This window comes from Rhea americana, unplaced genomic scaffold, assembly GCF_003343005.1.
Source record: "Rhea americana isolate MKP2758 unplaced genomic scaffold, rheAme1 scaffold_17, whole genome shotgun sequence".
NCBI lineage: Eukaryota > Metazoa > Chordata > Aves > Rheiformes > Rheidae > Rhea > Rhea americana.
In genome coordinates this window covers 1,211,137-1,236,429 of record NW_028185816.1, presented here as the reverse complement: position 1 = coordinate 1,236,429, position 25,293 = coordinate 1,211,137, and the positions used below count along the sequence as shown (strand labels likewise).

General features: G+C 39.0%; 1 protein-coding gene across 1 annotated transcript in view; it reads left to right on the top strand.

Moving 5' to 3' along the window:
* Window positions 1-25,293, top strand: part of SPON1 (spondin 1) — a 198,169-nt gene that overhangs the window by 152,011 nt on the left and 20,865 nt on the right. Inside the window, exon 7 of the mRNA XM_085300847.1 lies at window positions 11,723-11,787. Within this exon, the coding sequence (XP_085156973.1) occupies window positions 11,723-11,787 (65 nt within the window). The remainder of the gene's footprint in view (window positions 1-11,722; window positions 11,788-25,293) is intronic.

The following is a 25,293-nucleotide window of genomic DNA, read 5'->3' as shown; positions in this document are numbered from 1 at the left end:
TTTTCTTTATCCTGACATCATTGCAGTGATTATTTTTCGCTCTTTCCTATTGTTAGAGTGAATATGGTGGCAAGAGAATATAAGTGCAGTAAGGTGAATGCCTTCTTTTAGAGTGTAAGCCTCTTTTTGTGTCCCTCAATTTGTAATTTTGATCATAAGGTAACATATATGAATGCAACATTAACGAATTTAATTTCTTAAGGATTTTTTCAGAGTACTTTAGAGACAGTCCTTAAGAAAAACACATTTCTTTGTGTCTGGCATCCTACACAGAAGACATCCCTCAGTAATCCCTGATTCCTATAGGGCGACATACAGCATCATGGCTACAGGGTTTATTTCTATTTCTCTGTTCTGCTTTTGCTGTTCTAAGTAAGCAAGCAGCAATCCAAAGCAGCCAACTTGCTGCAGCAGATTTAAAAGCTCTTCCTCGGTATGTTAATTACATCAATTGCAGATGTCACTCTAATAGCAGCTCCTACTGCTTTTAAAGCCGTAAATTTTGAATAATTCCTCTTTTAATATTAATTCTGCTCAGTACAWACAAAGCACAATGGTATTAACTGATCCAAAGATATCTAAGTTCTTTGAGCAACAATTAGTAGGGGCACCAGGTGGGGAGATAACCTTATCTGGCCTGCCACACTGTCCTGGGGGAAAAATTAGTGCTGAATATGAATAGCTTATGGGGGAAAAAAAAATTTTCCAGCTGTTTTGCTGCTGGAGAGCCAGACCTACCATGAGAGTTGGGAGCTAATGTCACCTAGCTCAGGCCTCTGAAATTTCTAAGTAGGTAGGTCGATCTTAGTTCTTACCTCCTCAAGGGATTTGCTTCCTTTTAATGTCTACTTCTACCCTTAAGAAGATCCTTCCAAATGTAGAAAATCCCCATTGGGAAATAGGGTAGGAGAATTACACCTCCTGAAAAGATCAGCCTACCTTCAAGAAAGCTACAAGCATAGATGATGGTAAATTCAAGCACACTTTAGCACCGGGGGTGTCACACTGGATCCAGGATGAGAGCCCTACATGAACAGCTCTCTGGGCCATGCAGTGTGGCCTGAGCCCTGCTGGTTTTCAAAGGGAAGGGAGAGGCAGAGAGAAAGGCGGCTGCCTGATGGAAAAAAAGGCTTCTCCACTCCATGGAGAAATCACTGACATTTTTCTTAAAATCCCTGTCGTAAGTCTAGTCAGAGATCAAGATGATCCCAAAAATGAGACAGGTATTTTTGGGTCACTAAATTCTCAGGCAAATTAACGTCAAAACATAAACCGTGAGACTACACAGTGTCAGAGAAGTGGTCCACAAGGGCCAAAACCYGTTTGTTGGGTCAATGGCTTAAAGTGTATGGGCAGAGGAAGAGATTTGATATTAAAAGAATTCTCCTTTCCAAATTACAGAAAAGATAGTTCATGATAATATCATTATTTCCTTAATTTGATTTAAAGGCTGCTTTATTGCTGTTTTTGTTTTGAGAAGGAGTGGTAAAAGGTGGCTTAGCTGAGGGAAAATAAGTTGTTGTGATTGCCTCTGTACAGCAGTTAAAGCACATTTAGGGTACTTATATTGTATATCCTGAATGAAAAGTAAAAGATGACATTGATTTGTCAAAAATACTATCAAGGCTCAGAAAAAATCACCTGCTCATCTGATTTGCTGATCTTCTTTAAAATGACTTGTTCTTAATGGAAAAAATATTCACCCCGCAGCCACCCTGCAGGTGGCTAATGTCACAGAGGTAGCAGGATGGATGATGATGATGCCGGTAGCCCTGTTGCCAGCATCCCAGCAGGCCGAAGGGTGCTCAGTCCCGCTTCTCTGCAGTGTTTCTCAGAGCAGCCCTAGCCTGCCCTCGTGCTTCCTGCTGATATTAAGCCAATTGCAAATAACTTATGTCCAAGAACCTATYGCAGTATTTTCATCCCTGACGGTTCTGAACCTGTTTGAAGGAGTCAGCAAGAAATGCTGTCGTCACCAGTGAGTAGATCGGATTCTTGAGCTTGGTGCCCTCAGCCTCTTCTATCGTGGTGTCCGGTGGATTTGGTTTCCRTGCTGCTGATTGATTGCAGGTTGCCCTTYGGCTGCCTACATCTGCTTGGTCACATGCAGCATGCCCTGGTGTCTTCAAATGTCTTTTTTTTTTYYTTTTTTTTCCTGCTGCTTTTCTGGTGTGTACACCATTTCCAGATCTTTTTTGCATTCAAAATAACAGTAGCTTTATAGCACTTAGATTTATGTTTAAAGGCCAGTTTAGTTGAAAGCACTGATAAGAGGAAAAGTTGAGCCAGAAGGAGGAGGAAAAGGTGTTGATGGATAAACGTGCTAAGCAAAGGGTGGAAATTATATCCATCATGGTCTGCTTCAAAACCTAGTTTACTCTCCTACTTTAAAAAGTAGCCATTTCAAAGTAAAATAAAAACATCTTCCCTTGTTTTTGGTAAAGGTGATTTAGGGCCCCAAATGTTTCTAAAGACAGCAGAGAATGCTCTACCTAGAATGAAGAAAAACATGCAATAGAAACTCAACTTGCATTCAYGAAGCAGATTCACAGGGGATACTATTTTGCTGTAACAGCCTGCTTACCCACAGACCACCAGAGCTGAAATACTCACAGCGGACCTAGGGCTCWTTAACCCATGCTGCCAAGCTTTAGCCTGTGCAAAAATGAATTATCACTTTACTGGGAGAGCCTAGGTTATGTAACTGCCCCTTAAAGGAAAGAAAATAGGGCATCTGCTATCCCCTGTTGCCATTAGCAACACGGCTGTTGGTAATTGCAGGCTACCTTGCCCTTCTWAAACAACCACTTAATGGAAAGACAACCCTGCGGGACAGGTCGTGCCGAAGGGTGTTAACTCGGAGCACGTCAGGGCTTGGGGGATATATGTGAAGAGCAGTAATGACGTGCCCTCTGCTTGAATGCCAGCCAAAATTAGGAACTGTAATTCCTTAATTCACTTGTATAATTTTTATATATGTTTYGCAGTTCTCTCTTTCTCTCTAAAGCTTTTCTTAGAGTGCACTGTCAGCTGGCATCTGCACCGGACCTCCTGCGGCAGGGAAAATGAGGAAGGGCCTGGCTGCGGAAACGGGGCCCGGCGAGCTGCCCCGGCTGCAGCGCACGCCGCAGGCAAGGTTTATTTAACAGCTACCACCAGGCTGAAATTACAGCTCTGACACATATATCTCTGTTTTCTGAAAAAGTATGGATAATACCCATGTTTGGAGGAAATTGTCGGCCTGATTATCTGAAAGGGAGGTTCTTCTGTGTGAAAGTGACTGTGTTAAGAAAATCGCTCAGTACCCAAATCAGGAAAGCCTTCCTGCACAGCACGGCACTAAGCAGGCGCTCTCTGAGGCACTGGCGTACTTGCATGCCTAACACTAGACCTGTTTGCAGAGTAAAAATTCAGGACTGGATTTAAATGTCATTCTTTTCTTCACCTTTTTCTTTTTTCAGTTGCACCCAAGCTGTATGCTTTTAGTTTATCTGAGCACCAAAATTGTGCGTTTGTAATTCAGTGGATGTCATTAAAAGCCCAGAAGTTTTCCCAGGCCTTCATGTTTGATGAACTGGAAAACATAGCTCTGAAATGTCATTACTTCATTTTAGAAGAAAAGAAATAACATTTTTTAAATTAAAGAAATGGTTGTTTGTACAGGGAAAAATTAARTTTGCATGTACTGTGATCAAATATTGAATTCAGTTGAGGCATATCTTATACATTTATAAGGCGTACCTGTATATTACATTACCGTGTGTTTTTTTCAGGTGCCACTGGTTTTGGAAAGTTCACAAAATGAGTGACATATAAGCACAAGGAAGCCAAATTAAAATGGACATACTTAGTCCTGATAAAATTGCACTGATTGAAATGGATTTTTGCCATCACTTAAAATAACCCCGAATCTGTGCTAATGGATTTAAGTATAGCCTGCATGAATATAAATAGATCACAGAATTAAACAAAATTCAGTAGTCAATAAATGGTAGCTATAAGTTCCCCTCTTTAATTATGGTATGATTTCTTTTCCCTGATGAAGTAATTTGTGACTGAAAAACTTAACTTTTTCCAAAAAAAATGCTCTTTTTTTTTCTGAACTGGAAAAAAAGCAGCTTCTGCAGAGTTTTACATCGAAAAATGTCTGCRTGTAAAAGAGAACTGTATCTCGGCCCTGAGGTTTAAGGTATCTTCAGCAGCCTCCCTAGCTGCATGGGCAGGGAAGTAGATGTAGTGCATGATGTTGTAGTAGCTCGTAGTAGCCTTGCGAGTAACACTGTGCAATGACCATGATAATGGCTGTGGAAAACTTTTGACATACTCAACMTAAGAAATCCTCAGAAAGCTGGGCGTACTCAAACCAGGCTGATTGCTTATATGAGTAATAAGTCATGACCACTCAGAGTGCATTACAGGAGATCATATTCACAGTTACTATAAAGCAAATGTGGATGTTAAGTACATTTACATGAAGTTGGGCTGCAGAGCAAAGAAAGATGCATGTGGATACTTTTACCCCCAATGCATTTGAAATACTTCATTACCACAGAGTGGACAACTACTTCCTTCTTTCTAAAAATGTTTACATTTTTCAGTAACATGCTTACATCAACATCATCCTTTTATTCAAATGCATCTGTAAAACTGAGGTAGACAAGACACCTACAGGTTTTATCWACCAGGAAAAAGCTCAGCATACTCCAGCTAACACCAATGGAAGTCCACAATGCGTTGAACATAATTAACAGGGTATTTTGTGTCAGTTAATGCTTTAAAAAGAACTGGTTCTTTATTTTGTTTTAGTAAGAGGGTACTTCCTGTTTTTTTTATTCTTGTAATCCATCTTCCAGCACATCTGTTGCTGCAGTTKAATTCTTCATAAATGAAAATCAAGCAAACTTGTACTGAAAGCTATGTTATTGAATCCCATCGTATGAGAACAAAGAAAGTACACCTCAATCACAACTTAAGTAGAATTTAAGTACGTGTATCCAGTTACCTTCCTCTTGCCAGATAGCCTCCTTCTTACATAACATGGTTATTAGATAAGGACCTGAAGTAGTCCCACGCAGAGAATTCCTCCTTCCATGCCTGTACCTTCACCATGAGATGTGCTCTTGTACTCCATCTGGCCCCAAAGCTGAAGCCACTTTTCAGAGTGCGATCATTTCATCAGTAGACAAGATAGCAATGTCATCTAGATAGTCTTTCACCTAGCCATGGGGACATTTTCTAGGTAGTTGTAACTCCTTGATCAGAAGTTGTAGCTGTATAAAAGATATAAACAGTAGTGTATTACAGCAAAGCACTATCACTATTCATATTTTAGGAGAAAGATGCCTGCTTTCAAAGGAGAGCTCCGTGCTGTCACTCACACATAAATGCTTTCTTTTAGGACTGAGTGAAGCATCTAAGTCCTCAAGAAGAATAATTATGTCTTCAGCACAACGTTGGCACTCTTCCTTGTGGGAGCCTTGCTGTTTTTTGGGTGTCTGCAGCTGGTTGGGGCTGTTTCCCCAGCAGTCTTTAACAGCTACTTCCATATTGTACACAGAAGTAAGGCACCAGTGTTTGAGGCTTTGATGACTTCTATTGACCTGAAACTATTCATGAACTAAGGAAAAGTTTTAGGGATATYGAACACAGGCTTTCCACACCCTAAAGCGATTTCTGGGCACTGGAGTCGGGTGGAGGTGGAGTAAGGAAGGAGGAGGTTTATTTCCACTTTTTTATTGCAGAAGACTGATCTGTTTGTTAGGACTGCCCAACTATCCATCCAAAGTGTCATAGCCTTCTCATTTTCATAGCATTTGATTCCCCACAAAGGACACAATGTACATTATATATTTCTACTCTTTGCTGTGTCTTTTCCTGTTTTGATGAGAAATTATTTTTTGAGGGAAAGGATGATCCTGCAGTTAAGATRCTATCTTAAAACTCAGCTACATTAGTTCATTTCCAGAAGGCACTCAATGCATCCTCTGTGAATTGAGGATAATGTTGCTTTTTCTGCATTCAAAGATTCCTGTGAAAATAAGTCCACCGCAGATTGAAAGGCATTCAGATATTATGCGGGTTGGTATTGTGGAAATAATCAAATGCTGGCTGTTCTGAAACAACCAGTTGAATGCCAACCGATAGCAGTGTGAAATGAGTGCAATTAAGCTCTTGCTCAAAACAGGTGTTTTTCATTCTCACAGCTGATTGAATCTGACTAATTTTGCTGTCAGATAATAACACTGTCATTCGTTTAGCTGAATGGAATTAAATCATTATAACAAAGTGCTAAGCGATCTGCACAGTAACATTTTATAAAGTTACTCTGTACACATATTATAAAAATAGTAATAAAAATTGCTCATAAAAATAACTTTCAGTATTTAACAGATACTAATCACATCAGTTATCAAAAAGCAGCAGGCACACATGGCTTGCATGGCTTTCCAGATCCTACTAATCTCTTTTATTCCAAAGGTATTCAGATGATGCTTAAAATTTTTGCTGAAAGCTTTCATTACATTTGAATGGATGTTACCCTTTAAACAAGCTGTTTGAAATCCCTTTGGTTGCWAAAGGTTTCAAATCAAACTCTGTCTTCAGTGCTGCTTTTTGAGCAATGTCCCATTTTCTGTTCTTGAAGATGAGGAAATCRTTTTAATCTTTTGTAACATACATGGCTGAATGATCTAATTTAGTAGTGGCTTCCTAKTATGGGATGTTATTTGGTGCCACGTATTGACTGTATTCTGCATGCATCTTCGTTTGTACACTGCATGAACAAATGGATATAATGTAAATTCTCAATTTATACAAAATGTCAGTACAATTGTATTAGAATGGTGTTACTAATTTTTTTCAAATCATKCTATTAGCACTTTTTGGAGGACAGTATTTTAACAGGGAAAAGTTATTGACTCAGCCACCCATCCTCTGCTGAAACACAAATAAAAATGTGCATTTGGAGGGAGAGAGAATTGTTTGGGGTTTTTTGCATGTTTTAATTTAGGCTGTAATCCAAAAAATATTGAAGTCAATCTACAAAATCCTATTAGCTCCACCAGGCTTTTGAACAAACTCTAAATGTTTATGGAAAGGGTTATTCTGATACAAGTGGAAACTGAAATCYTATTTAGAAAGGGCTTCAGTAGGTTCAGCAAAAGTTTTATATGAAATTTTCTAAGCAATTAYGTCTTACTGTTTTTCGCAGGGATTTACCATGAAGACTATTGAGAGCTGGTATTAATTTAATTACTAAATTGTGACTTGCAGAAGTAAGCAGCAGACATCTGCATCAGCAGTAGCACATTTACAACAACTGCAGGCTGTTGGCTACAAAACAGCTGCTGAGAAGCCCCAAGGAAGGGCCGTGTGAGCGTAACCACAGTGCACTGGGGTTGTCGGTGGTGCCGCATTGCACTGCTCAGCCCTGTTCTTCCATCCGGAGAATTTCACGGCTGTGCTCCATTGCATGGTACAGATATGCCCAAAACAAACTGAGAAAAACTTAATTACAAATTCTCAAATGCAAATTCTCTGATTCATGTTCCAGGAGGAAACCTCCTTAAACATCAAAGTAAATATGCTAGCAGCTTCCCTCCTGTGTATCCCTGTAACAACTGACAGGTAGTCCCAAACTGGCATCGTCTGCATGCACAGAGGCGTTAAACAGGCTTGCAAATTCCTTCTAGTTTCTTTTTTAATTTTTGGAATATGTGTGCATCAGACTTTACCTAAAGGATTTTCAGGAGTTCTAAGCAGTATCTTTGTGCTGTTCCTATTTCAGAAATTGTTAAGTTTTGACACACACTTCATTTTGCAGATAATCTGGTTTTGTATTTCAAAATCTAACAGTTTCGGTACTTGGGAATTGTTGCGTCCCAGCCAAACACATAGATGGTAACAAGACAGCTTGCAACATACAGCACTGAAACAAACTTCTTCTCTTTGCCATGTTTTGACATGGAGTGTTTATTTACTTTGGAAAAATCAAAGCAAAACTTGGGGATTATGAAGAGGAGAGAGAAATGGGTACATGTGTAATAACACAAGCTCAAAGAAAATGTTAAATTCAAAAAATTGAAAACTACTGTGTGTTTTATGTCTGTCTTCCCTAAAGTCCGTGCATTTAGGTTATACAAGGCAGTTTCCTAGATTTTGTCATGGGAAAATTGTGCTTTGACTGACTAGTCGYATATTATTAATTTGGGGGTTTGACTTCAGGCATTTTATATCCTCAGTTTTGACCATGTACCAACAAATTACAGCCAAAGAGATTGGCAAGGAAATCTAACTACTGTGTCTTTTGCAGAGATTGCTTTCTGTGGTCAGTTCACAAAGGATGTGAACTTAGGTGGTAGATAGTGTCTTTTTCCTTTAGTAGTTTTGAGTTGCTCTCATCTCTTTAAAAAGACAAGGGCATTTGGACCTGCTGCAGGGATAAGGAGGTGCTCCTTTTCTGGAGAAGCCAGAGACCGAGTTGGTGCATGTGTGCGTTCAGGGGCAGAGTGGCAGCTGCGRGGCCCCAGACCAGCACGAAGACCTCGCTTTCCAGAAGCGAGGAGGAGATGAGCGGACTTTGCTGCCTCTTGGAAAGCCACTGAGTTGGTGGGCAGCAAGATCCTTTTTAAGGACATCCTGGGCAGAACTGTGCATATATAGTCTTTTTTGGTTTTGGTCTCTCTAGCTTCATTGCTCTGAGTTTTCCCAGTTTTCAAAAGTTTTGTTTTCTAGTTCTGTTCAATCAAACCTGCCCATTTTGAAAGCCTWCTGCTCTATTTTTAGGGAACTGCATGTAGATGATACAGGCACATGCACATAAAAGCCATGGCCACCCCAAAGCCTACATAGTCTTGGCTGGCATCAACTGGAACCTTACTCTTTTAAGTCCTGATTGTAACAATTGTGGGAATAGCGGTACATAGAAACCCTGAGTACGCAAGCCAAACAGACTGCAGAGACAAAATGCAATATTGTGCTTTATAAAGTACTGTTTTCTAGGGCTTCATCCTTTTAATGCCTACACTTGTTCTGGGAAAACTTTGAGTGTACTGAATATCTGCTCAAGGATATTCATCTATCTCTCTGTGCATGTAAAAGTATACAAATTGTCATTACTAAAAATGTAGCCACTGTGTTTTAAAAAATTCTCAAAAAATGGAAACATTTTAAATCTTCCAAGATAGATAGAATCACGTAATTAGAATATCGGTCTGAAATAGCAATCATTTAATCCCATTTGCAGCCTAATCCCATGTCAAGGAGCTGTAAGTACCAAAAATGTGTATCTTGATTCCAGGCCCATCAAAATGCTGGATTTTGAATCTTTTGATTTTAGTTATTGTTCAGAAAGTGGCCATGAACTCAGCTGTTGCATCTGAATTTTCATCTCCCTCAAAAAGTAAGGGATATTTGAATGTACATGTTCTGTTTCATATTTTCTTCTTTCTGCTCTCACTACTAAACTGTTTATCATGGTTCATCCGTTCTTGGTATGCAATTTTAATTTGAATAGCACATATTAAAATGCTTTCAGACATGAGTGATTTGGATGTTGTTGACATAATTATTGGCTTCTATCAGATAAGCAGTGTCTTATTTTAAGCAATAACCATTTATGCTTATAACAGACTTTCTTTGTGGTGTTAATAATTTTGAATACAAGTGTGTTCTCAAGGAAAGTCAATGAAGATATGCCTGGATGAAAAATCTTAAGATGTCAAAAAAAGGAAAATTAAAATTAAGGCAAGTTCTGTTGACAGAGAAAGACCAGTAATGTATGAGCCAGGCATTTAACTTCATTTATTTAAYGTTTCCTTTTAAATTAGTGGAAGCTCTCACTTCCACTTTTGAAGGCACAGGGGGAACCAGTAAGATTACTAAAGGTGAATTTGGATTTGATGCATCTCTCCTGCATGAAGATGTGTCTCCACTCGTTATTATGCAGTCGTGGAGGGAGGCCACACGGGGCTGGCAGATGGGTGGCCTGGTCACATACATTCACTGCAGCCAGAAAACCAAAGCATGGTGYGGAGAGGGCAAACCAGTGCTGTGACTGCTTTGGTGAAAAGAGTTAGTTGGGACAGAAACAGCCAGTAAAAACTGATTTCTTTAAACAGGTGCATATGTGGATTAGAGCTAGCGTCGGGTGTCAGAACTATTGCTATCAAACAAGATTATCCCTAAACTGAAAGGCCAGCTCTGTTGGAAGTGCCAATTACTAGTAATGTATGAGGTGGATTTCTTAGTCTAATTGGGAAATATTTTTAAAAGACAGTAGAAATGATGTGAATGAGCTGTGAACTCTGTTCTTCTAGGCGAATTACTGAGTGGATTCCTTGGGGAGAAGGGCTAAATGGTTCTAAAAACACTTGATAGATGTCTTCTGGGCATCAGAGCCTTGTTAACAGTCTCCTGGTTTTGCCCTGGGTTTATTATACCACATATAAAGTTTTAAACTGCTGATGCAGGAATTCTTAAGGGCTGGAGGGAATAATCTTTGCAGACTGCTTTGCCTCCCTACGGCCTCCCACTGGTGTGTGGTACGTGTCACCCTGTGACTCTCATGCACATGAATGGGGAGGGAAGAGCGAGTGCAGGTCACTTGGAGGAGCTTGCAGCACAGCCACCAGGGTCTCTGCATCCTTACCTAGTACACGGTGTCCTTGCACGTTCCCTCAGGCTGTGTTAGGTTATCCAGAGCAGCAGCCTCCAGTCTTTGTGTGCCCCATGGCCCTTGGATTTTTTAACCTGTTAATTGCCTGTGGTCACGAGGGTTGTCAGCGTCATGGGACACTTTTTGCCCATCAGCTACCRCACAGGGACTAACAGCCCAGGATGCAGCACAGCTCGCTCTTTGACAGGGTTGCTAGAACAAACTCCGTTTGGTTATACTGGTTTAGGGCAAGTCCTCAGTGCAAAGGTCTTCTTCTTATTTATACCTGTTGTGGTTATGCAGCACTCTGAAAACATTCCCTTCAGTTCAGGATTTTCCTAGGCYGTTTTCTTCCACAAGTGCTATACCTGCCAATGCTATAGCCCATACTTAGCTCTTGGCCTCAGTGTTGTGTGTCTATTCTCACATAGGDTTGCACCAGATGATGACCCTCCTCCCCCGCCCCCCCCCCACCCCGGCTGTTCTTGAGAGATGGGCACTTTGGTGGGGAGGCTGAGGTTTTATCTGTCATATCTTTCCTACAGGGAGAGATTGCAGGCTCCACTGTAAGGGAGCACAGAGACTTGTTGGGGCTAAAGCAGTGATTCTCTCTGCTTTCTCCTCAAACCTCCCGTGCTGTGGCCAGGGTGGGGGCTCGGCTTTGGCTCAGGCTGCTGCACACCAAGTGGCCTCTGCTGCCCAGCCAGCTCCAACAAGCAGCAGTGACTGAGGCCTGGGATGCTTCTAGCACCATATATTCTGCATTGCTTATGGGAGGAACCTGCAAAAGCAACATGGTCTGCAGCTGCTCTCTGCCCTTTAAGGTGACTTCAGCTGCTGCAGGGGGCAGAGCCTCTGGTGCAGCTCTGGTGGCCGCGGTCCCACAGGCCTCCCGGGACCCCTGTGCGGCCACAGCCACGCATTGCCCCAACGACAGGAAGGAGAGGGCATCTTTTGCCTCAGAATCTGGCGGCACAGTTGATCAAGCACTGCTTCTTTCCTGCTGTAAATCATACTACTCTCATTCTAAAACTGTCCCAACCACTTTCTTCTTTTGTCTCTTTACAGAGCGATGAGGTTTTAACGGTCATCAAGGCAAAAGCACAGTGGCCTGCCTGGCAACCCCTAAATGTGTAAGTAAGTGGGGAATAATGTGTCCCAACAGCCCTGTGTCCGGTGTTGTCTAAGGGACTGCTTCAAACTCATTGTCTCACATAATCATTTACTCTTGTAAAGAAAYAATCTAAAAATATTTTGATAAATTTGAGTTATCTTTTTTTAATTTTGCCAACAATTGCTTCTTTTTCCTCTTCATCAACTCTTCATTTTTTTAYGTGCTTTGGTTCACTGTCAGTGCAGAAGGATCACCCCAAAGAGTTCATGCCTTAGCTGACCAGTGATGTTTATTCAATGCTTGCTCAAATATATATTGTACAGTTCTGCACCTAATATTATTAGTGTCTGGTTAATGCATTGTGTCCATGCAGCAAATAACACAAAGATATAACAGGTTTTCTATCCAGGAAAATCTCCAATTCACCAACAAAAACCTCCTAAAATGCTTCTTTGCCATTCTCTAAGAGAGCATTATGATCTTGATGGCAGTAAAACCACACTTATTTTATCAAGTGAAATAGCTAACTAGCTTCCCAGGATCCTAACTTTGGGATCCTTGGTGCTCAAAACGGGATAAATTCCTGTGTTAGCATACTCTTGATCTTATCTGTGGGGGTTGGGGAGGGGGAGACAGTTCCTGCATACCTTGTCTGTGCTTGGCCTAATGCTCATACTAATTACGCAGGCCTGAATGGGTGMGACTGACAGGAGTGATGAAAGATGAGGACCAAGTAGAAGGGTTGTTTTATTAGTTAGGAGAGTTGAATCAAGTTCTTGGGGCAACAGGCAATTATTCCACTGCAGTATTGTAGKGACCAGGTAATGCTATTTCCTCTGTAAAAAGCATGAGGGAAAGAGTTAGTGGAATGCTGTGCCTGGTTTTGTTGTCTGTCCTTCAGAAAGTAAGKAAAAATTTGGAGGTTAGTCAGAAGAAAAGCTGCAAGAAGAGTTGAGTTTTTAGAAAATTCACTACTGTAAGAGGCTTAGAAGCTCTTAAGAGGCTTAGGACTTATCCCCGACCCCCACTCCCACCCCAAAAAAGAGGTTAGGTGGTGACTTGATCACAGCTTAAACAGCAAAAGGATTTCTAACAGCTGATTTACAAAAAAATAAAAATAAAAATAAAAAWAAAGGAAAAACAACTTGCTAAGAAAAACAGTCCCTGCTATTACAGAATGTGATACCAAGGAAATTCAGATCACAGGCCACAGGCACAGGGAAAATCTTTAACTAACCTTCAGAACAATTTACTTGACCATGAGTTGGATTTTCCATCACATGGAAGATAAAATTTAACTCTGAAACGGAGCTGTAGGCTCTGCATAGGAATTCTGAGGTAGGTGTTCTTGGCTGGTGCTGTGCCAGCAAGCACTCAGTGCAGATGACAGTAATGGCATTCTTTATTTATGGTGTTATTCCCCTGAATACTGAGTACTTTCTTTTTAAAGGATATTCAAATAATGAACCCTGCTGGAGGTGGTAGTGTTTGCCATGCAGTAGCTGTGAATACCTTTTTTTTTTTTTTTTTTTTTTTTTTTTTTTTTTTTTTTTTTTTTTTCACTCCAAATTGGCACTGTAAAATAGCAACTTTAATCCAGCTGCCTGTTCTGCTATGCTAAGGTCTGTTTGAATAAAATGAGCCACTTTTAATTTTTCCCTCCAATTTCAGTTATTTTTCTGAAGCAGCATTTATATATGGTGCTTTTGTATCAAAGTGAACAATGCTAGTAGGAACTGACTCTTCTGGGGACTTGGAAGGCTTTGGCATTGACATGAGAGCAGGCTTGTACTCTGCACACAGAAAGTCCTTCTCCTCCAAAGTCTCAATTCATCATCTTTCAAATACATGGAATATATTACATAAAAATCAAAGCTAATTAATGTGTACTGCCTCTGCTGGTAATAGCTAGTTTAAGATATCACTGAGAAACTTCACATGAAGGTCAAGAATGAACAACTTCAGGTATTTTYTAGGCATGTTCTTTCACAGCCATGTATGAAAATGCATTTGCAACATCCTCCAGATGTTCTTCCAGTCACTTCTTTCTTACTTTTTCACCTTTCAGTAACAGCAGAAGGAATGTATCTTGGTATTTGTGCTCTAAAATGCTGGGCAAGGGTTCTTCTAACAAATGTTCCTTTGCTTTATAGATACTGTTAAATTTTTAGCTTTTAAATAATTTGTGTCATATTTTGCCATGATGTCCTTTTTTAATTCCATTYTAAAATAAGATTTCAGCTTCAAAGAAAGATTTTTCAATCCCCATTTACTTCTAGTGTTAGATTTGCCATTTGCTGATATGGATTATCCCTGGTGGAATTCAGAGTATAATTGTGCAAGGATTGGATAATGTTCAGGAGAAACATTTGGTCAATTATTATGCATAGGATGGCCCTCTTGCTAATTAAGAAYTGACTAAAAGTCATGAATAACTTTCTTTTGCATAATCATGAGTTAAATGACTAATATCTAATATGGTGTGAGAGTGATGTCAAAGCAGTGTTACAATGTGGCATAATAAGCACAGCTGAAAAACCTCTCTGAGTGTGTTTTACAACAAATACAAAATGCRTAGAACTAGTGAGCCGATTTCCAGAGGCCCTGCAGTGTCACAAGTCAGTGAACTCGGTCTGCTCGGAGGTGGCAGCCACTGCATTTGCACTGCAGTCACCCATGATAGGATACCACAAGGCAGTCCTGCCTGGGCTTCTCTCACTGCTGGAGCATGCAATTAAAAGGCTTTTCTTCCCCAGTGACGGTCAGTGAGGCTGTGACTCCTGAGGCCAGCCGTACCTCCTTAAGTAATGCCTCAAGCTCGCCATAGACTGAAGGCTGGAAGCCTACAGGGCTGTGTCTAAAAGAGCCTTTATCTAAAAAAGAACTTCCTATTATTTACTATTTACGATTGCCTGTTTTCTCATGGTCATTCTATCTTTAGTGTTCTGTAATTCYTCTTCATAAGGAAAAGACTTTATCATATATATATCTTTCTTTCATATAACAACATGTTCATCATGATGATTGGGGAGTAGAAGAAAGCAGTCTTCAGGTGGATCTCTGATTTTCCAAAAACACTGCTCCTCCAAACTAAATTACCACATAAGAACAAAGAATATCATTTCACCCTACAAATCTCAGCTCTCTGAAAAAGGATTGGAATTGAAAACAGACAGTTGGACAGGAATAACACATAAATAAACTTCTATTTGGATACTTTCTAACATGTACAAAAATGTCCAGTATAGGCATCTGGCTCTTTCTTAATCCAGGCAAAGGGAGAAGTGTTTGGATTGTAACTCTCATGTCTAACCACTTTCTGCAGTTACTATTACAGAAAATTACAGGAAAACACTGAGCACTGTGTGACACTGTGGAATAAGAAGTTACATGAACACAGGGCTCTGATAAGTATATTATTGTTTTGCACCAGGCGGTGCTGGATCTTCTTGGATCCCAACAAGAAAGACACGAACATTCTAAAGAAAGGCAACTATTTTCTTAATATCCCAGAACAGGTGATAGCAAGTGATAAAGTCTTAMGTTCCTGCCGATGCTGGGAGCTCTGAGGTGATGCAGCATTGAACAGACCTCTAACTGGGGTGCAGCATGCTGCACAGACTCCTCATCCGTGGCGAGGTTTGTCTGGTGCTGTATCATTAAAAGGCAATACATTAAAAGGTGATATTGATTTGAAAAAATAATAATATAATTAACCRAAAAAGTGACTTTACCTTCTTTTCTCAAAATCTTGCAGCTTTTTAAAAAAATGGCAGGAAGAGCTCACRTCCCTGCATAAATAAGCTGCTTATTTCCCATTGCTTTTCTGACAGTGTTTCAGTCTGCAGCCTTAGCTAAAAGAAATAATGCATTGGGAAAGAGGTCTCTGGCAGTATGTTTGTAATTATTACTAAGCATATCTTGTGTTCTGTAGTTAGTACTGATTACTTTTTTTTTTATTTTCAGTATATTTAATCTAGGAAAATATCATAGTGAGATTAGTTGACTGTAAAAGGTTAGATTTTTTTTGAAATATTCACCAGAGTTAGTCTTCTCTCATTGCTTTCCAACTTTTTTACCACATCTGTCCACAGTTAGTTACAACCGCTCCGTATCAAAGTGATAAGCATGTTTTCTTGGTTATAGTTTTGAACTGTCTCAAGTTTGGAAAAGTCATCCCTCTCCTTCYGTATGTCCCTCCAGTTTCCTGCTTAGCTCTCGCTACAGTTTGAGTGAGCGGTCATGCTCCTGTGGTTTTTCCTCTGCCTTTYGATTGTGTGCAAATTCTTCTCTTCCCTTTAAGCAGCTCCTCCCCATTCTCTTGGAGATTATCTGAAAATACTTCAGTAAGCAGTCAAAAAAGCAGCTTATCAGAAAAGGAGGACTATTTCTTTATAATTCAGATGGGAGGAAATAATTAGTCCAGCCAATATATATGTGATGTGTTCACCTTGGAATATTTACTGTAAAATACCTTTTCATCCTCTACAAATTATCCCAGCAACCCCCTTCCATTTCAAATTTTGTGTGTCCTTGATATCTTTTCTCTGACAAAGGAGAGATCAGGGCTGTTTGTCCTAGCTTGTAAGGAGGATATCAGACAATGAATAGGATATCCCCAAATATGTTTTTCAGCATTGAAATAGATAATATGACTAAGCTAGGCAACAAAGTAACCTGTTTGAGAAATCAAACAACAAATATAGAAAGGTGAAGAGAAATGCAAAAAGGGCTCTAATCCAAAATAGGTTTATGGGTCATATTATCTGGAGAAGAAAGTGCAGACATATAGTTTTTTGCATTTTCTTCTGTTTTTGTGTGAAATCTCTTTCAATCTTCACTTCCTTATAGAATACTTCTGCTACAATTTGAGCAAAAAATGTTGTATAGTTCATTCTTACAGTTGGTTTGCCACACATGGTGAGTCTTCATTACAGCATTTGGGAGTTGAAAAGCCATAGATGAGCAGGGAATTTTATGTGTTTTGGAGGGATTTTTTTACTTCTATGTCATSTTCTTTTATTCTTTCTGAGCCCACAAAACATCTGTTTCTTCAACTAGTCTAGTCTTATACTAGACTGTATTTAGGTCATTGAATGAGGGTGCAGATGCTGCTAAACTAGGAACCATTTAAGTCAGAAACTCCTTACTATGTCCTGAAATTTAATGGAATAGCACCCTTTCCTCATCTTATGTTTCACTGTTAAAGATCTGTGTTTATCGTGCCTGAAAACCTACCCTCTCCACCTCCCACAGTCTTCRTGTTTTGTTGTGTCATGGATAAATAGCCTTGTGTAAAACTAAAGATAACAGCCCCAGGCTACGTATACAGTTGCATACTCAAGTCTTCAGCAGTGAAAACAGCTTAATAACAAATTGTGACAACATTGATGTTCCTCAATATTMTCTAATCAGTACCAGCAGATGGCAGAGGGCTGAAAGACTACATGTTTGTAACTGTTATGTGTTACTGAGCCTCTATTTTGACCTTCTCTTACACTGAAAGTTTGTGTGATTCACAGAGAGGTGTTAATTTACCAAGGGACGTTGGATGGCATTTAGGCAGGCATTTTCTGTTAACACCTAACTCCCAAAATCTCAGCTGTCTTCTACTACTGAAGGGTCCRAAAGTGTTTACATACCTGTATAGCTATTAGTAACATTGCTAAATATATAAAAATACAACCAACTTTCAGTGTTCCCAAACCGCCCGAAATCTTCACCGGGGCGAGGGGCCCTTTGATCAGCAACCGATGGCAGCTAAACGTGAGCAGCTTCCCTGCCTGTTTCATCAGCCAGGGCCCCCAGACCRCTCTTGGAGCCTCCTGTGACTTGTGGCTCAGCTTGCACCTGAGCAGAGCCCAGCTGGCAGAAATCCCCACGTGCACTTTTTGAGTTAGCCGTACATACATACTGGTCAGGGAAATGACAAGTCTCTTCTCCAATACTGAGAACACTCTCCCAATACTTGGAAAATCTAGGTTAAATTCTCCTTTCTTCCAAAGAGACTTAAATGGTAATACCTATATCTGAATATAAAACTCAAACCAGTGGCCTACACAGTGAGAACACTTTACCACTGCATAGCCTAATGCTCTAGCTCAAGCCATGCCACTTTGCATGGAATACTAATGTATTTATAAGCCRGAGAAAGAACACAATGGTTAAGATTTGCACCTGAAGAGAAGGGAGGGGGGACAGAAGAGAAGGGGTGATACGAGGTCCATTATCTGCTGCAGTGAATAGTTAAATACAGTTGCAGGTAGTTCTTAGGTATTACAGTTATGAAAGAAAACCTTCAAAAGGCCCAGAGTATAACAGATGAAGTTGTGTATCCCTGACTTTGGAGGAATCAATTTTTCCAAGTAGTTTCTGCACATTCAGTCACGTGTACTAATAATTTGGTTAACTATTTTATTGCTCATCGAAGCACGCAGAGGACTCCTGAAAGGGGAGGCACACAGAAGAGGTATAAGCAAGCATTTAACAAAAAACCCTCTTCTTTCTCTGAAAGAGACACATCTCTAAAATGTTTTGAAAACACTGAGTTAACCAGCCTTGTAAGACTGGGAAGGCTATGTGTGAAGTAAGTACAGCTCAGTAGCATGTTCCCATTAATTAGCAATCAGTCTGTCTTCTTCTATTGCGGCAGTTAGCGTTATGCAAACGATAGCTTCTTCAGTTGCCTGGCTCCCCTGGAAGAGAGACTGTTCCTGGCCAACAAAAATATTGTGTTCCATTTCCTGGGGGATTTAGCCTTTTTTTTTTTTTTTTTTTTTTTTTTTTTTTTTTCTTTTTTTTTTTTTTTTTTTTTTTTAACACCTCCATATTACTTAAAATAGAATGCACAAATTAAGTACATTTTGAAAAAGAAAGCACTTTTAGGTTTGTTTCTTTTCTTGACTATTTCCTGAATTGTTTCAAGAAACAAAAAGTTCCTATTCACCTAAAACTGCATTTTTAAAGCAAATAAATAATAATGCAGATAATTTGCTCAGTTCTAGTTGAAATTTATTTCCCATTATTTGTTTCATTTGTCTACATTGGAAATAGGACAAAGTTACTTAGATTTGTATTACACTTAAATAGAGTAGATTCTCAGAATGAAGATTGCAAGTAGGCATTTCCTTTTGATAAGTTAAATAYGTTATTTGAGGAGTGCTTTTTACATTTATTGAATGTCTTTCAGAAGTACTTTTTTCATAATTTGTTATTAATGTTTATACTTATCTGCCTGGAGAATTTGAGAAATTAATTTACCAATCCCCCTATGTGAATTACCTGTTTCTTGCTGAACTGTACATGTGGATATACTGTACATACATACATTGCATAACTAAAATCAGTATTTTTCCTTTATATTTTTCCATATGGTCTATATTAAAAATATGGTCTATATAGGCTCTAATCAAAATCAGTGCCTTGCTGCACTTCCTACCTATTGGAAGTAACTTGTTCTGGAGAGTATACAGCCAGAATAATAAAAGGAGACTGTTTGAGGAAGAAGAAACAAGAGGCACAGAGTAGTTCCATGGCCTGGCTGAGTGATTTACCAGAAAAAAGAAGCTCTCTCTTTTCTCCCTGTTTACCTGTTGCCTCTGATTTTGATAAAACTGAGCTAGTTTCAACAGCTTCCTCATTCCCTTTTATCATATTTTAATTTCTACATCATTCACAGTAGCAGTTAGCTACTATAAATATTCAGGTTAAACTAATTCAGCAATTTATGGCAGCTCCAATATTTTTATGGCATTCCAGATAGGGTAGGTATGTGCAGCAATCAGGTGTGATAGCAGCAGCAGGAGCTATGTCTGAGCTGCCTTGAGTTGAGCCACCATGGCCAAGAACGGTGGAGAAGGCGCAGTCGTGCAGCCTTCGGACCAGGTTAGCCAGCTGGCATGTACTCAGCCCCTGGCCAAAACCCACGCAGACAGCTGAGCTGCCAAGTCGTGCCTCAGTTAATGCTTGAACTCACCAAACTAACGAAAATAAAACCATCTTGTATGTGGCTATATGCTACAGTTGCACTGCTGAGTTACAGCGTAAGATCTGCTGTGAAGAAGCAGTAGTGGACAGGAGTGACCTTCCTACAGAAATGATGGTAATGCACTTTCTGGAGGGAAGGAAGGTATGCTAAGCAGAGCTGATAGTGTTTGTTTAACTGTTTAGGAAATCCACATAACCAGAACATGCTCCATGCAGCAGAGCCACTATAATATTAATTCACTTCTGAACAGGGCCATTATTTTGTGGATCCCCTGTGCCAGCAAGAGGATATGCTGCATGTCTCATTAACTTGCTGCCACCCCCTGGCTTAGCGTGGATACACCTATTCACCAAATCCTAATAGAAATGATCAGATAACATTCATGATCAAAAAAATGATTAAAATCATTAGGATATTTTCCATTGGGACCAGACATTCTATTGTGTCTAACTTAGAATGCCAATGTCAGTGTCAAATGTTCTCTCCTAAATCTATATTAATCATATTAATCACCACTGAGAGGGGAAGACTCAAATCCATGTGCTTTTCAGTTTTGGTAACAGAGGGAATTTAGATTAAAAAAAAAAAAAAAAAAAAAAAAAAAAAAAAGCCCAAAGTCCTAGGAACTAGAGATCTGACAATATCTGCAAGTTACTCATGTCAATTAATCTTCTAAGAAGATCTTACTAGTTGATAGAAGCATTCACAAGTACCACACCAAACTCCTCAGAGCATACACATGAAAATTCATTGAAAAGTACCTACTAATTCTCTTGAATCAACTTCAATAGAGAAAACTGGGGGTTTTAAATGTTACAATCATTCCAGTCCCTATCTGTCCAATTAAAATACTTCATATGAATGAAGCTGTGTACCAATTACTAATCTCTTTAAACCAGCATCTAGTCACAAAAGTTACACTTTTAACTATGGGATCAGTTGCTCACTTGCAGTTTATATGATTATTTTCCCATTACATGAAGAATGCTGAAATGATCTCCTTTCCCAATGTGCAACGCACTCTTCATAAATCCTGATACAGGTATCAAGATGTATTTTACAAAAGCATGCACTAGAAATGAGTAAATTAGCTTCTGAGTTGTTATTCAATTGCTTAATTAGAATATCCAGATGAGAAGTAGTATTAAGGAAAGACATGTTTGAACACATACACGCTTATCGCTGGGTTTTACTGGCATTCTGAATGGTGAAATAAAGATTTATTGTGAACTGTAATTAAGCAGTTTTAATGGGCAGATTAAATTTTGTTTTTTTCCTCCAAAAATAAAAGCTTATATTATAGTCCTTTAATCATCTATCCACTGTATATCATTAACATTTCAATATACAAATTACTTATAAACACTGTTCCACCTGTTAATTGGAAAGAGAAAGCATGTGTGCATAATTCCACCTAGTGTGAAAAAGAGCCAGCTGAGAGTTATACAGAAACAAGGAAGCTTATTATTTACTGTCACACTAAATTCCTTATAATGCTCCTTTTTCATCCATATTTGTTTGATATTGTCTCCTAACTGGTTGAATACTGCAAGTATCTTCCACTACTTCTGTGACTTTTAGAAAGTAAGGTCCAGGTATTTGCTTGCTTTACAATTTTATACTTTTGTAGTCATGCTTAACCCCCTGAACACCTGGGTGCATCACTTCTAAGTTTTGTATAATAGAGAAAAGTGTCTATTTTAAGTAAGCCTTTTATAATAAGGGGAAAGTTTGTATTAAAGCTAGCCAGCTATTAAATCTGTTGATGAAGAATGAATGAAGGCATACGAAAGGCTGGGACATTATTTTCGCTTTAATTAAAATCATGTAGGTCACATGGGCAACTGTTTGTTATACTGTAGGTGCAATCTAGGGACGTCAGAGTGTTTGTAACACAGGAACTTCAGTGGCTCACAGTCCTGTTAAAAAAAATCTATGGTGTTTTGGACATCAATAATGTTTTGATGTTATATTTTTCCTTTTAATAAAAAGATATAAAACTATGAATAGTTAAGATAAAGTATGGCCCTTGCAGTATTTAGTATGTATGACTGAATCTCTCTCGCCCTTAAGTCCAAGAATATATTACATATGGGTTCATTAGCTAGAATTCATTATAAAGTTAATACTAATACTACAGTTTATTTGGCAAAAATAAAACAAGAATACTGTAAGGATTCACAGAGCCATGATCTTTACTTACTGAATTCAATATTCCTTCCCTTTTAGATTTTTTTTTTTAATATCATTTAAACATCACTGTACAGATAAATTATTCTGTCAGTGTGCATAGTACTACCATTAATGTCAGTTGATTTACTCCAAAGCTACTTCATGTGTGGTCCAAATAACTTCATGTGTGCACGAGACAATTTCATACATTTAACTTCTCTCATGTGGATAGTTATGCAAATGTGATCTGTTAGATAAGTGAGAGTAAAGTGGAAGCATGAACAGTTCAAAAAGCATAGCTGATTAAAAAAAGAAACTTAAATAACTGTCAGGCCAAGATGGTTTCGATTTGTTGCCTGAAGCAAACCTTAAGGACCGTTCTGGGGGCTCTTAAGAGAAAAAATTGCTTATAGTATTAACTGCAGCTAATAGCTTACAATATCAACAGATCTTTAAACATAGTAGTAAGAATGTTACTTGTATAACACAGTTGGGAAGTCTATCATAAAAACCAGTTATTTTCACTGTAACAGCACCATTACTGCACCTGAAGTGCACTGAAGTCACAATAACATGCTTTTTACTGCAATAATAGCTGCATTCAGGAAAATAAAACTTCTAGTAAAGAAATAATTAGATTTGTACAAGCCTGACTGTCTCATTGATAGCAAGTCATCATGAACAACTGAAAATAAAAGGCTGTAAAAATTGCTGGTTGCTAGAGCATGAAGAATTGAAACGAGGAATAGGCTGATAAACTGTCTGTGTTACAAATTTATTCTCAGTGACTTGCCACTACAATGAAGTGGGATGAGTGAAGTGTGGTTTTATTTGGCATCACTGGATCTGTTTTATCCTAAAAGAAGAAACATGAGTTTTTTCTGAAGGATTATGGTGTGCTTTTGTTGTGACAGATGATTTGATTTAAATTTTGAGATGCTTACAAGTATTTTTGAAATCCCTATGTGGCTCTTCCCAAGTAAAGATACCTTTTTATAAGAATTTCAGTACCTGAAATTGTGTGGCATTGCATGGACAATATTCTGCCTTAAATAAGCACTCTGGCAGTATTTTCAAAAAAATTTTGTGTGAGGTATGTCTTTTTTAAACTTACTTAGAAGTCTTTTTGTCTAAACTTTTAGAAGTCTAACTACTTCTACAGTGAAAGCGCAACAGTGTCTACAGTGCATGTATTTATAACCTGAGTAGTCGTCTTAATGAGTAAGTACCTAAGCTGTCTCCCTAAGTAAAAAGTACTCTACAGACGAAGCAGATCCATCGAGTGAAACAGTCCTGAGGAACAGACACACTTTTGGGTGTGGGAGGTTATTCTGGATTATCGCTGGTCTGGCTGCGTGGACCGTGGGCCCTTGCCGGCAGCCGGAGGGGGAAGCTCCCGGACGGCGTCTTTCGGTTTAGTTTGAGCTGAAGCAGTCCGGTCTGTGCTCTGAGATTGCTCTGTGCTGTAAACTGAAGGCAGGGTGTCATTGCACATGTTACAATTCAGTGCTGGCCCAGAATAGTAGGAAGTTGTGTTGTGATTTGCCTTAACAGAGGAAAATAGCATATTCCATCATTTTCTTGTCTCAGTGCATTTGACCAATGGGCTCAGTTTTTAATGAGAGAACCGTTAAGTGTGAGAAATGTTATGTATCAGTTATAGTTCATCTTGTGTGATACATAGTATACTGTCTTATTTTTCCATTGGTTTAATTTCACTATAAATATCCAGTTTGATCCGTGCCAAGTTAGAGGAAAATACAATAATTTACTTATGCTCTTTAACTACGAAGGTAGGATATTTCCATGTTTTGGAAAAGAAAGACGTGATAAGCAATGAGTTGAAAATTCATCCATAGTTGACCACATTCAGTGAATACCTGAAGATGGTAGTATCCCTGTGGTCACTTGTTAATAGCTGGTAGCTCATTTTTTTTTCCAGAAAGTGACCGGTTCTTAGAGGAAAAGTACATTATCTGTAGAAGAAATGCTCTCTATTAAATGTCTCTATTAAAATAAATGTCTTTTCAGATTTATGTGCYCTATTACTGTGAGATCTCTTGTCATAGTTCTATATGAAAAGATACTCTCTAGCAGAATATCTGTTATGCAGAGATGATGAAAATGCTTTATCTTGGCAAAAGTCAGGTTTCATGCTCGTCTGCTCCATAGTGTTTTTAATAATTAAAATTTCTGGATTTACATTTCTTAAAATTGAGTTTCTTATAAGCTGTGGTAGTAACATTCAGGGATCCTAGCCGACCTACTGCTGCAAAGAGGCAAAGTAATAAAAAATGAAAATACTATGTTGTGGTAACTCTGTGCTTTTCAAGGGTAATCCTTGACCAGCATGGATTGAGCCCAATAGTTAAAGTCATATGAAGTACATTCGGTGACATGCATCCAGGAATACACCAGGAYGATATCTGCAAAGTCTTACATTGCTCCCTGCGTCCCCCTTCCCAGTAACGGTCTCTGAGCTATTTCCAGATTTAGATTCTTGCAGAGCAACGTTTTATTTCTGCAGAGCCACTAYGGCCTATGTGTCTTTACTTTTTATTTCTGTAAACCTCTGGAGTGTTTTTCCACAAATCCTCCTCTCTCTTGTTATCTCCCACTGTCCAGCTGAGCTGTCTAACCTGCTCTGGGGTGAAAGCCAGTATCTGTCAGGCCAGATGTAAATGAAGTTTCCTTTCACAAAACTGTAAGGTATAGCACTAAGAAACACTTTCACAGTTTGGGGATTTTGTGTACAAAACGGGAAGAATGAGGCAGCCAGACAGAGTTGCTTGTTTCTATGGCAACACTTTGGTATTGCCTAGCTCAGCTATTTTCTCCATTTAAGATTTTACAGATAGCTGGGATGGATCCAGTGAAGCTGAATATCCTCAAGAGTAGAAGAGTTTTAACCCCCCTCAGTCTGCTGAGAAATACTAATGCATAGGTTGTCCTAATGTTTTTAGGTCTTTTTATATAAGAAGTTTTACATTTTATACAAAAGGCAAAAGAAATGTTTGGCTAAAACCAGAACAAAACAAAGTACTTGCAGTAAATTTCAGGGGGAAAAAACATTTAAAAAAATTATAGAAGCAAGAGGCATTTTTTAACCATATTTTTTTGCTGTATATGGCAAGTTCGGTTTTCAGTAGCTCAAAATACGTATGTACATTTGGATAGTTAATATAAGAGAAAAGCTTTAACAACATGAGTGGTTAATAGCACTACACAGGTTCACTTAGTGAAGAGCACAGTCCCAGTCCAGGTTGGCATCGCAGAGTCAGCATATTCCTCTGCAAATTCCTGTGTTCTAGCATGAAGGCATCATGCACCGTTGTGAAGTACTGTATTCACCTGAAGTCTTTGTGT